We start from the raw sequence: 12,790 nt of genomic DNA, 5'->3' as shown, positions 1-12,790 counted from the left end.
GCTTGGGAGCCCCTGGAGGATGGCACAGTCCCACTGATGGGGCTCCGACTGCAGCACCCCCACAGCTCGGCTCTGAGACCCTGGCAGCACAGCTCCCTTCCCTGCCCTCCGTGTCCTCAGCTGTGGACTGGATGTAACCGGCTTCCCCGAGAGAGGATGGTTGGACAGATGGCAGGTGCCATGCCAGGTGGGCATGGGGTAGGCACTCAGGGAAGGATCTGATTGCTGCCAAGCCCAAGCTCCTTCTCCAGTCTTTTTTTTTTTTTTTTAATATATTTTTATTGATTTTAAAGAGGAAGGGGAATGGAGAGATAGAAACATCAATGATGAGAGAGAATCATTGATCTGCTGCCTCCTGCACACACCTGACTGGGGATCGAGCCCGCAATCCAGGGATGTGCCCTTGATCAGAATTGAACCTGGGACCCTTCAGTCCATAGCCCAATGCTCTATGCACCGAGCCAAACCAGCTAGGGCCCTTCTCCAGTCTTGAGGTGAACTGGGGTGTGGGAAGGGGAACAAGACAGGTGGAGGGAAGAGTACTCTTGGAAATTAAAACTCCGAGTAACCCTCCCACCTTTGCATTGGCCCTGCTCTCCCAATGCCCCCTAAGTGGCTGATGAGGGACTGAAGGGACCCCCTGGGGCTTCCCTGCCTAGGAATCTACCACACCAACTGGCCAGCCTGTCCCACAGGTCACCCCCCTCCTCCCAGCCCCCATCCTGCCTCTGCCCAACGTCCTCTCCAGGGATCCAGGCCCTTCTCCTTCCCAGAAGTTCTAGGACGCCCCCACTGCATCCAGGCACACACCGGCCCAGGGGAAGGTGTTCATTTACACTTGCTTACACATCCCTCCGTAGGTGCCCGTGCACGTTCTGGTGTGTGAATCTTGACGCTTCACTCAGACCGGGCATCCTGGGGAACAGGAGACTTTATTTCCTCCAAAGCCCGGGGATTCCCAGAGGACAGGACCTGCCTCGTCAGGCTGGGAGCTCCCTGAGGACTGAGAGTGCTGGGAGGAGGCTGGGCTCTGCCGTCACTTGTCTGCACAAAGCTTGGTTCCGTCTTTGCTTTGATTCTGTATCTGCCTCGTAATGTATCACAGCCTCGGAAGGAAGAAGAACTAAGAAGTAAGGCCAGTACAGTCCACACCTGGACGATATAGCCTCCAACCGGTAGGTAACCTAGAGCCACTTAGATCTGCCCCAAGGAGGCCACCGCCGGGGTGGGGACCCCTGCAGGCCTCCAAAGAGCCCTGTTGGGCTGGTCTGCAGAGGGCAAGCCCCTGAAGTGGGGGGATCAGCTCCTCCCTCTCCCCGCCCTCCCCTTACCAAGCACAGGGTGCTCAGTACCCAAAGTCAATAAACTGGTCCACCCAGTATTTCCACTTGGGGAACTGTAAACGAAGATGCCAGCAAAGATTAAAAAGATACCGACTGTGGTGTTTTATATGATGCACCCCAAAAATCAGGAGCAACTTAAGTTAGGGGTTAGTTAAGCAAGTTATTAATCAGCCATCCATAATCCATAATGTTTTTAAAGATTTGATAATACAAAAAACAAAATCCTGGATATGAAGGGTAATACCAATTTTGTAAAAACAAAAAAGGGGAGGGGGATGAGAGGATTGGCGTGCATATATATAAAAATTATCGGAAGGATATACAGCAAAACATTAGTAATGGTTCTTTTTAGGCAGTGGAATAGCTGATGGTTTTATTTTATTACTTGTAATTTTCTATATTAAAATGGATGTAAGATAATACCACTAAGATGGAATAGTCAATTTCCTTGAAAGACACAAACTCACTCAACTGGAAATAGTCTATATCTATTAAAGAAAATTAATGTTCAATTGTAGCTTAAAACCTTCTCATAAATGAACTCCAGGTCCAGATGCCTTCACTAGTGAATTCAACCCAATAACAATACTGCGTTAACTGCTGGGGCTGCCGTAAAAAATACCACAGACGGGGTGGCTTAAACAATAGACATTTACTTTCTCACCGCTCTGGAGGCTGGAAGCCCAAGGTCAAGGTGAAGGCAGGTTTGGTTTCACTTTGAGGCCTCTCTCCTTGGCTTGCAGATGGCCACCTTCTCACCGTCCTCACATGGTCTTTCCTCTGTGCGTGCCCCATCTTCTTGTCTCTTTGTGAGTCCAAATTTCCTCTTCTTATACAGGCCACCACATATTATGTGATTTTACTTATATAAAACAAATAGGCAAATCTGTAGAGATGGAAAGTAGATTAGTGGTTGGCCAAGGCTGTGGTAGAGGTGGATGCGGAGAAACTGTTAATGGGTAGGGTTAGTTTTGGGGGGTTGTTGAAAACGTTCTAAAATTAGATTGTGGTGATGGTTGCATAACTGCATATACAAAAAAAACCTCACATCGATTTATACACTGAGAAATGAATAAATGGGATGGTATGCAAGTTATATTTCAGTAAAGCTTTTTTTTTTAATGGAACATTTTATTCACAATTTAAAAGGAAGAAAATTCTGATACATATCATATGGATGCAGCTTAAGGCCATTATGATAAATGAAATAAGCCAGTCACAAAAGGACAAATACTGCATGATTCCACTCAGATGAGGAACTTAGAGGAGTCAGGTTCATAGAGACAGGAAGTAAAATAGTGGTTGCCAGGAACTGGGGAGAGAGAAACGGAGAGTTTCATGGGTGCGGAGTTTCAGTTTTGCAAGATGAAGAGTTCTGTGGATGGACGGTGGTGATGGCTCACCACAGTGTGAGCGCACCTAATGCCACTGACCTGCACACTCAGCGGTGGTTAACATGGTCAATATTGTTGAGTATATTTTACCAAAAAATTTTAAAATAAATATTAAAAATGGATCCTAGACCCATTTGTAAAACCAGACAAACACCTTGGGGTCCACGGTCATCCCCCGATTCTGACTCCTCAGGCAGATCCACCCACTTTGTGCAAATCCGCATTAGGCCCCCACCCCCACCCACCAGACGGGCCACCGGGGGTCTGCACAGCCCAGCTTCCAATCAGCTTAAATGTGTCTGCTCACTCCAGGGACACCAAAAGTCCCTCGCGGACAGGGGCGGGGTCTGCCTGGGGCCAGCATGTAGTTGGTGCTCAGGAAAGCCCTTCATTTGCTGGGTGGCTGGGAGATTTCTTGCAAGTCCTTGTCTTCCATAAGCTAGTGCTAATAATGAGAACACCAGCTACCACCATTGAGCGCTTATGGTATGCAAGCCAAGCATGGCATAGGCCCCATGTCTCAGCATCTGCACAAGAACCCCATTGTGCAGGCTGGGCCTTCTCCTTTTCCTCCACCCCATTTAACAGGTGAGAAAACAGCCGGGGAGTCAGGATGACCTCCAGGCCTCCTCCTGACCGCCCAGGCGCTGCTGTGTCCCAGCGGGATGTGGCCTGGAGACAGGCAGCATGGGGTCTCACCAGGTCTGAAGGCAAAGCAAGAACCTTCAAGCCATGACCGTGTCAAAGCTGCTGGGCGTGGGAATGGTCCCGGGATTTTGAAAGAAGATTCTGTGGCCACTAGCCTGAGCTTGGGTCACTCTGAGTGCACGGAGAGGTGAAGTGGAAATCCCCGCTGTGGGTGACCAGCTCTGTATCAATTAGAAACCAGTGGCTGGGCCCGAGGTGTGGGGAGAGGTCAGTGTGCCCAGCCCTTTGCTTTGGTCAGAACCTTAGACTCTTTCCTCCTGGGAGGAGGGGTCACCAGGTGCCATGCATTTACTGACCACCTACTGTATACCTATCATTCTACCTGTGATTATGACAACACGCCTTGAGGGGATGCATCACTGGGCCCATATTTTGGATGGGAGAACTAAGGCTCAGGGAGCCGATGTGCTGTAATCACGGTGATGCCATTGGAATTCAAACCCAGATGTGACTGATGTCAAAGCTGGGTTTTTTTTCTACCACACAGCCTGACTTCATCATCTAGAAGGCTATCTGAAGTAACTCCCCCTGCCCATTCGCTCCCTCAAATTTGTAGAAGTATAATCTACATAGGAAAATGCACAAATTAAAACAGCTGGATGAATTTTCCCAACTTGAACACACTAACGTAACCCACAGCCGGCCAAAGAAAGAGCAGCAGCAGCACCCGAAGCCCTCCTGTCACCTGTCTAGTCCCCACCCCCTCAGCGGGGAACCCTGTCCTGACTCGTAAAAGCACGATTCAGTTTGGCTGTGTTGGAAGGTCATATGCACAGAGTCTGTCCTCTTTGGGGTCAGCATTAGGTGTGTGAGGTTTTTCCATGGGCTGTGTGTAGTTTCGGCCCCTGGTCATGTTTTCCCCGGGCGGCTCTGCCTCAACGTGTTCATTCTGCTGTAGGCAGACACTTGGGGGCTGGGCGCTCTGGTTGTTTACTCCGCTTGCTTTGGTTCTGCCCTGGTGCAGCTGCAGGAAAGTGGGTCTCTCTCCCCCAAAGGCAACTCAGCTCTCTCCCTCCCTTCCCTTTTCCTGCTGGAAGCCCCTGGGGAAGCCCAGCTTTCACTTCCTCTTGTCCTGCCAACCTCCAGTAAGTCCGAGCTTCGTCTCTAACATCGTCTGGCTATTCATCTCGGATAGAGTCCAGGCAGGGGACCATCCTGGTACATGGAGCTTTGCAGGGAGAAATGAGTCGAGGCGAGGTCCTGGCCCCTGGCTGAGAGGACGTGGGGTCACCCATGGGATACCCCTTGGGAGATGGGGCTCCTCTTTCTTTTCAGCAGTGAGGTTGGGGACAGCAGACTTGCAGGCTCTGCCAGTTCTTCTCATGCCCACCTCCATCTATATCAGGAGGGCAGGAAAGTCACAGCAGAGCCCTGGGTACAATGACTCATCTGTGAAATGGGGATTAGGGCAGTAACCACGTGCATTTACTATGTGGGATCACTTAGAACAGTGCCTGGTAAGGGCAGCTCCTGGCAGACCTATGTTGTAACCCGAGCTCTGCCTCGTACCTGCTTGTGACGCTGGGTAAGTTTCTGAGCTCGTCTCCTCACCTGTAAAATGGACGCAGCAGTATCTCCCTTGTGGTGTGGATGTGAAAATCACATAACAAGCCGGTGCCTGATGCCCGGTAGAGGCTCCGCATATGGTAACTCTTCTTCATCGAATAAGCACTCCAGCACCCAAGCCCCCTCCTGCTGCTTTGTGTCCACCACCTGGAGATCTTGGTGCATTATCAAGTGTTTTTCCTACTGTTCCCACGGATGTAAAAACCCACAGATTTGCTGACAAGTCTCAAGAAACCAACAGGCCCAATGAATACCCACATGCTGCCAATGGAGGCAGATGCAGGGGTTCTGGATTTCTACAGATTTCAGAGAAAGGAAGAGGCTTAAAAACATTTCTATCATCTGACCCAGCAATTTCACTTCTGGAAATCTACTGGAAAGAAACCACCCTTGTCCAGCTGGGGTGGCTCAGTAGCTGAGCATTGACCTATGAACCAGGAGGTCACGGTTCAATTTCCAGTCAGGGCACCTGTCTGGGTTTCAGGCTCCATCCCCAGTAGGGGGCATGCAGGAGGCAACCAATCATGACTCTCTCTCATTATTGATGTTTCTATCTCTCCTCCCTTCCTATCTGAAAACAATAAAATAGATACATATATTTTAAAAGAAACCACCCTTTAAAAATAGACAAAGTTTTATTATTATAGTGTGATCTATAATAATGAGCAGTGGTGATCTTAAGTCCTAATGAGAAAAAAATCAATCAATAGAAACAGACCCAGAAATCACCCTAATGATGGCATTATTAGATACCGACATTAAGATAGTTATTATAACCATATTCTCTATGCGTAAGAAGATAGAGGAGAGCTTGTGCATATTAAGTAGAAACACAGAAGATATAAAAAGACCCAGATTAAATTTCTACAGAGAGAAAAACACACTGTCTGAGATGAAAGAGTAGATAGGATTAACAGCAGATTAGACATTGCAGAGGAAAAGATTATCTCTATATATAAAAGGCTAATATGCAAAGTGTCCTCTCAGGAGTTCAACCGGGAGACCAGGAGTTTGATCACTCGCTATGATGTGCGCTGACCACCAGGGGGTGGCACAGAAAGAAGGAAGGCCCCAGCCGGCAGCCGGAAAGCCCCGATCGATCGGCCCTGATCACTGGCCAGGCCTAGGGACCCTACCCATGCACAAATTTCGTACACCGGGCCTCTAGTTCTATTATAAGCAGGGATGACGTGGCTGATGAAGATGGTGATGAAGGGAGTAACCATAGCTAACGTTTATTAAGCTCTAGCTATGGACCAAGCCCTGTTCACATATTATCTTATTTAATCCCCACAAGAAGGCTATGAAGTAGGTACTATCATCACCCCTATTGTACATGGAAGGAACAAAAGACTCATTGCTGAGCTCTTTGCTCCAGGCGAAGCAGCTGGAATCCAGGCAGTCTGGCTTTGGTTCCCACCTCTTCATCCTCTTCACAAACGCCATGTAACCCTTTGTGGTTGCCGTAGGACATTCTCCCCATGGGTGAGGCTTGGTGCAGTGTGCCGAATGCTCCCTGAACCCCACAGCAATCAGAGGAAGGAGGGACTGCTGTCCCCATATTGTCCCGGTCCTGCAAACGTGAAAACCAAGGCTCATGGAAGTAAAGTGATTTGCCCTGGGTCCCGCAGATGGTAAGAGAAGGAGCCAGAGTTTGAGCCAGGTCCCTCTGATCCCAAACCCGGCCATCCAGATGTGCCTTGGGGCCTCTGGAGGAGTCTGGGGAAAATGTTTTTGAGGCCCCTTTACAGCATCAATATCATGGCGTCTCTCCCAAGAGGGAAAAGCTTTCTGGAGTCAACAAAGCCTCTGTTCCTGCCTACTTTTGCTCCTACCCAAAGGATACCAGATGAGGGGACGCTTGGGAGGTAGCCACATGCCTGTCAGGAGCCCAGATCTAGAAGACTGCTCGTAGGGTAAGGCCCCATTGGCAAGAGGAGAAGGAATGACTACTGAGCACACCTGGGGGAGGCATGTCAAAGACTATGCCAGAGACACTGATTTTGCCTTCTGTCTCAAATTATTTTCTCACACATTAGGTGACCCTTCAGCGACGGAGGCAAGGAACAAAGGAAAAACTAGGTGTAGAAGAGAGTTGAGAGAGGGAACAGCTCCCAGCAGTGACTCCTGCTGGTGCACTTTTTGGGGTGAACTGGTTAGCTGGCAGCCTAGAGGTCAGCTTGGGCTCTATGCCCTTGAACAGCCATCTCGTGGGCATAGAAGAAAACCAATTTCTGCTACCCATGGGCTCTCCATTAAACCTTGCAGGGTTATCCATGGAGCCTTTGTGGCAGACCAGCTCTTCGTGATGCCTCCGTGTGTCCTGCCATCAGCACCCCCACCCTCGTTAGGCTGGATCCACACCATGTGTTCATTAGGATTCCCATATGTGAACTGGGCGGACCTTCTGCCAGTTGTCGACACATGTCAATTGCCTTCAAATTGTGTATGTGCTTTGACTCGGCAAGTCCACTTTAGGGATAGATCCCACAGCAGCAGTTCTGGACATGAACTGAGATTTCACCTCCGTGGTTTCTCTCACTGTACCACTGTACACCCTAGAGCAGTAACCCATATGGCCATCGATACAGGATTCATTAAATGAGTGGCCTAGCTGTATCATGGAATACGAGGCTGCCTTTCAAATGTTTCTGCAGAAGAATATTTCATGGCATAGAACTGTGTTCAAGTTTCATTGGTAAGTGAAAAGAGAGGCTACAAATAACAACTTCCTAGCTGGTCAGGAAAAGTGTGGAGATATATATAGAGAGAAAGAGCAATGGAACCAGAAGGACATACACCGAACCCGTAATGCTGCTTAATGAATCCACAGGTGATTTTTAATTTCTTCTTAATGTTTATGTTTTCCAAATCTTCTACACTGAACATGTGCTTCTTTTGCAATCAGAAAGTTTAAAATATGGATGCTAAAAATAAAAAATAAAAAATTTTTAATTCCCCCTTGCCAGAAAAGAGGAAACAGAAGGAGCAGAGGGGGTCTCCATGAGAGCTAGAGCGGAAGGGGCAGGGGCAGGGGCAGGCTCAGCTGGTGCAGGGAGGGGTGCCTCTTATATAAGGGGCTGCCTGCATGAAGGACTTCCAGCAGCTGCTTCTCCTCCTCTGGGCCGGGATCATGGAACTCCCCCTGCTGTGCGTACTGGTGGTGTTTGCTGGTGAGTGGGGACGGGAGCCACAGCTGGAAAGGGAAGGGGGGACGGGGGTAGGCCCTATTATCTTTTTTCTAGACTGAGCTGCTGCTCTAATCCCCACCACCCTGGCCCCTCAAGCCCTCAATCCTCTGCCCCTTGCAAGGAGCCATCAGCGGCTCCCAGTCCCTTAGAACGGTAACTGTGGCCAGAGAGACCTGGGTGGCCAAGCTGTGGCGCGCTTCTGGCCTGCCGTGAAGGTCAGAACCGAAGGTTCAGAATCCAGGGGCCTGCCGAGCTGGCACCTGTGGTACTTTGGACAAAAATTACAGAAATGATCTCCTCACCTCACCTTGTTCCCCTCCGTCCTTTCGACCAACTAATAACACTCATTTGCATAGAAATAGCACTCCGCATCCATGCTCATGATCTCCCTTGAACCTGGGAAGTGGGTTCTGTTGACTGGTGGTGGGAGGTGGGGCGATTTCTATTTGATCTTTAGCAGAAGATCAAATGTAAAAATGTGGCTGCTAGCAAATTGGCACCTCAAAATATGTGATTTTAGAAAGCATTCTTGGGTCTCTATCCAGGTTCCTCCACTTACCAGCTGCTATGACCTGGAACAAGTGACTAAGCCTCAGTCTGCTCCTCTCTAAACTGGGGATTTAACATAGTATTCATTGTCGGTTTCTTAGTTTTCATAAATACACCACAATTATGTAAGATGATACCACACTAGAGGAAAGTGGGTGAGGGTTCTGTGAGAACTTTCTGTATGATCTTTGCAACTTTTCTCTAATCTAAGTTGACTTATTAAAAAAAATAGTCCTTTTCTCATGGGGTAGATGGAGTCAATAAACTGCTACATGAAAAGCCATGGCAAGCACTCACTGTCATTACATTTTTTAATAGACGTAGTGGTTGTTGTCCTTTTGTTATCCAAGGTCATTGGTCTGGACCAGATAGGGCAGAGATGCCAGCCAGGGGTGCACGGGCCTCTCCCGGGATTCATGTCCTCTCCTTGTTGCTGGGCTCCTTGGCAGGTGTGACTCCAACCCAGAGCGGGATTCTGAACCTGAACAAGATGGTCAAACAAATAACCAGGAAGACACCCATCACCTCCTATTGGCCCTACGGCTGTCACTGTGGACTTGGTGGAAAAGGCCAACCCCTAGATGCCACGGACTGGTAACCCTTCCCAGGCAGGCCCACGGGCGGCAATCCTGTCCTGCCCGCGCCCCAGGACTCTCCTCCTTCCTCTCCATCTATTCATTCAGCCTGTGGATCCGTTTTGTACCATGTGCTAGGAACTCTGCTAAGCTTCAACACAGCCCCAACCCTCCTGGAGCCTGCCTTCTAGAGGGTTCCCCAAAGTCTCCGAAGACCCCCCCCCAACCCCCGCTTGCACTCTCAACCCCTAATCGCATTAGAACACACACACACACTGCCCGCTGCCACTGCACGGGGCTTTTAAAAGGTCCTGCCTCATTTTGCCATTATCTCTTTTTTTTTTTTTTTTTTTTTTTAATTTTATTTTTTTTAATATATTTTATTGATGTTTTACAGAGAGGAAGGAAGAAGGATAGAGAGTTAGAAACATCGATGAGAGAGAAACATCGATCAGCTGCCTCCTGCACACCCCCCACTAGGGATGTGCCCGCAACCAAGGTACATGCCCTTGACCGGAATCGAACCCGGGACCCTTCAGTCCGCAGGCCGACGCTCTATCCACTGAGCCAAACCGGTTTTGGCAACATTTTGCCATTATCTCATTGGATCTTCACCACAATCCTGGGAATCGACCAGAGGAGAGATGAGAGCCTGGGCCAGGCCAGGTCACTTCCCGGACCCACCACCTACAGGCTGTGTGAGCCTGGGCCAGGCCAGGTCACTTCCCGGACCCACCACCTACAGGCTGTGTGAGCCTGGGCCAGGCCAGGTCACTTTCCGGACCCACCACCTACAGGCTGTGTGAGCCTGGGCCAGGCCAGGTCACTTCCCGGACCCACCACCTACAGGCTGTGTGAGCTCAGGCAAGCGGCCTGGCCTCCCTGAGTCCCAGCTGCCTCAGCTGTGTCATGAGGATCATCCTATACCCCTGTCGTAGGGTGGCTGGGAAGATTAAGAGAGAATTTGTAGAAAAAGCTGGTGCCTGGGTCCTAGGAAGCACTCTAAGTGTTAGCTAGCATGAGCATGCAGAAGACTAGCCCCCTGGAGGCCTTGGCTCTTCCAAGGGGAGGCTCGGGTTCTCCTCTGGGGCAAGGGCTGCCTGAGACCGAGCCAGCTAAGGACGGTGCAGTGTGTCTGCGCTCCCTGCCCCACTTCCTGTCCTCTCCCTCCAGGTGCTGCCATGCTCACGACTGCTGCTATCGTCACCTGAAGCGCCACCATTGCCATTACCACAGGGACCATTACAACTACACCTTTTCCCAGGGGGACATCCAGTGCTGTGAGTGTCTGGACTGGGATTGGAGTTGAAGACTGAGGAAGGGAGTTCTGCTTTCACACGCTGTGCAATGATGCACAAGCTACTCAACCTCTCTGTTTCTCTCTCATGCCCAGTGGCAACAGTGGGGCGGTGGAGGAGAGGCAGGAGTAGGGGTGGGAGTATGGAGAGGTCCAATGAGGGCTTTGGCTCCTTTAGTATCTGGAAGGCTGGCAGACCTCTGCTTAGATCCCAGAGCCACCACTGACCAGTTGTGTAACCTTGAATGCCTTGCTCAACCTCTCTGAACCTCAGTATCTTCATCTGTGAACTGAGGACGAGAACAGTATTCTATTCTACCCCATAGCGTTAATCCAGGAACTAGAATGAGGGCAGACAGAATGAGCTTCACAGATGCCTGCCACAGGGCATGCTCAGTAGATGACATGGGCTACTGATCTTGTCGTTTCTACTTCCATCATCACTGATCCTCACAGCAGCCCAGCCAGGAGGCAGCCCCACCCTGACGAGCTCCCTTTTACAGACCAGGAAATGGAGTGAAGAAGTGTTTGCCTGGAGTCACACAGCTGCCAGCAGCAGAGCCTGGGTTGCATCCCAGGTCACTTGGCCCCTGGGTCCATGCTTGAAGCAGGTGGCAGGTTCCAGGGCTGGGAATCAAACGGGCACATCACCACTGTCCCTGTTCACTGAGGGCTTAATAATAATAACAATGACACTAATAGTAATAGCCGGCATTTATTGAGCACTTACTTGTACTGAGTGCTTTGCCTTCTTACTTTCATTCTCACAACAGCCCCCCGAGGCAGCACTTCTCATCATCACCATTTTACAGATAATGAAACTGAAGTACCACAGTCCCTCCTGCCTCAGAGTCTTTGCACAGGCTGTTCCATCCGCCTGGAGCACTCCCCCTCCTCCACCTGGCTTTCCATAGGGAGAGAGACCCTTCTGACCTCAGCTCCAATGGCTCGGGCCCACTGCTTTCCTGTCCTGTGGCCCTGGTGTTGTTTCTTACTCCCATACAGCACAGTTTGATTCTCGTTTCTGTGGTTCTCAAATACCTGCTGCCCCACGGGAGTGTGAACCTCAGAGGTCAGCTGTGTTCAGTCCTGCCTCCTCCTCTCGCCCCCCCCCAAAAAAAAACTCCCGCCCAGGGCCAGCCACATAATAGGTGCTCAAATGTTCACTGAATGAATGCATAAATAAATAAAGGCACACGGGGAGGTCTTGGTACATACCCAAGGTCAGGCAGCTAGAGTCCACGTGTTATATTGTAAATCAGAAGACGCCTTAATCAATAAGCCAAATTTATTTGGAGTTCTGTTCATTTCGCTAGCACTAGCGGGCCCAGAGGAAAATCTTGCTTCTCAAATTCTGGGGCCCAATATGGTGGAAGTCTCCCTTATTTATATGTTTTTCTGCTCTTTGTCTCCCAAATTTGGAATGAGACTTCCGGACCTTCTGAGAAAAAATCCTGTGTGCTGGGACAGGGCCGTGAGACCATATCTCAAGGCCTGGCCTGGTGCCAGCACTGACAACTCTGTCTGGGGCATAGTTTATGGCCTCTCTGGAATGGGGAGTAGTCTTATTTTTCCCTATTATTTAAGCAAGCAGACGTTTACAGAAGCCAGAATAGCAGGGTTAAATTTTAAACAGCAGTTTTTACCCAAGATCGAGGTTACTATGCTTCACAAGTAGCTTGGAAGGACACCCTAAAGCTGAGTGTGGATAGCACTGCCTTCAGAGGTTCCCTCCAGGGACCCTAGACCCAGCCCTGGCTCAGTCTCAGGAATGGACGGACACTGAGCCCCCCTCCTGCACCCCACAGCTGACAAAGGGAGCTGGTGTGAGCAGCAGCTGTGCGCCTGTGACAAGGAGGTGGCCTTCTGCCTGAAGCGTCAGCTGTGCACCTACCAGAAGAAGCTGCGTTTCGCCCGTTTCTCCAGGTCCCGCTGCAAGGAACAAACCCCTCTGTGCTAGAAGAAGCCTGCCCGGCTGTCCCACACTCCCTACCTGGGTCCTCGGAAGTCCCTCGGGATTGCTGACATCCCTGTCCCAGAAATAACTAACCCCTTAAGCAGCCTGGCTCCCTTAACACACCCCCAGGAAGCAGGAGAGTCGGCCTCTCCTCCACCACCCGCCTTGCCTCTTGGACCTTCTGAAATAAATCTCCCAACAGCAGCTGTG

The 12,790-nt window shown here is 50.1% G+C and overlaps 1 protein-coding gene across 1 annotated transcript; it reads left to right on the top strand.

Annotated features, from left to right (window-relative positions):
* Positions 1 to 8,099: 8,099 nt before the first annotated feature.
* On the top strand, positions 8,100 to 12,583 carry PLA2G2D (phospholipase A2 group IID; the record flags this gene model as incomplete). The annotated part of the gene is made up of 4 exons (XM_080654765.1): positions 8,100 to 8,184; positions 9,201 to 9,345; positions 10,500 to 10,606; positions 12,432 to 12,583. The coding sequence occupies 4 exons, from the start codon at positions 8,100 to 8,102 to the stop codon at positions 12,581 to 12,583; spliced, it is 489 nt and encodes a 162-aa protein (XP_080510891.1).
* Positions 12,584 to 12,790: the final 207 nt, after the last annotated feature.

Source organism: Plecotus auritus (genome assembly GCF_963455305.1).
Source record: "Plecotus auritus genome assembly, chromosome: 2".
Lineage (NCBI taxonomy): Eukaryota > Metazoa > Chordata > Mammalia > Chiroptera > Vespertilionidae > Plecotus > Plecotus auritus.
This window is presented reverse-complemented; position numbering and strand designations above follow the sequence as displayed.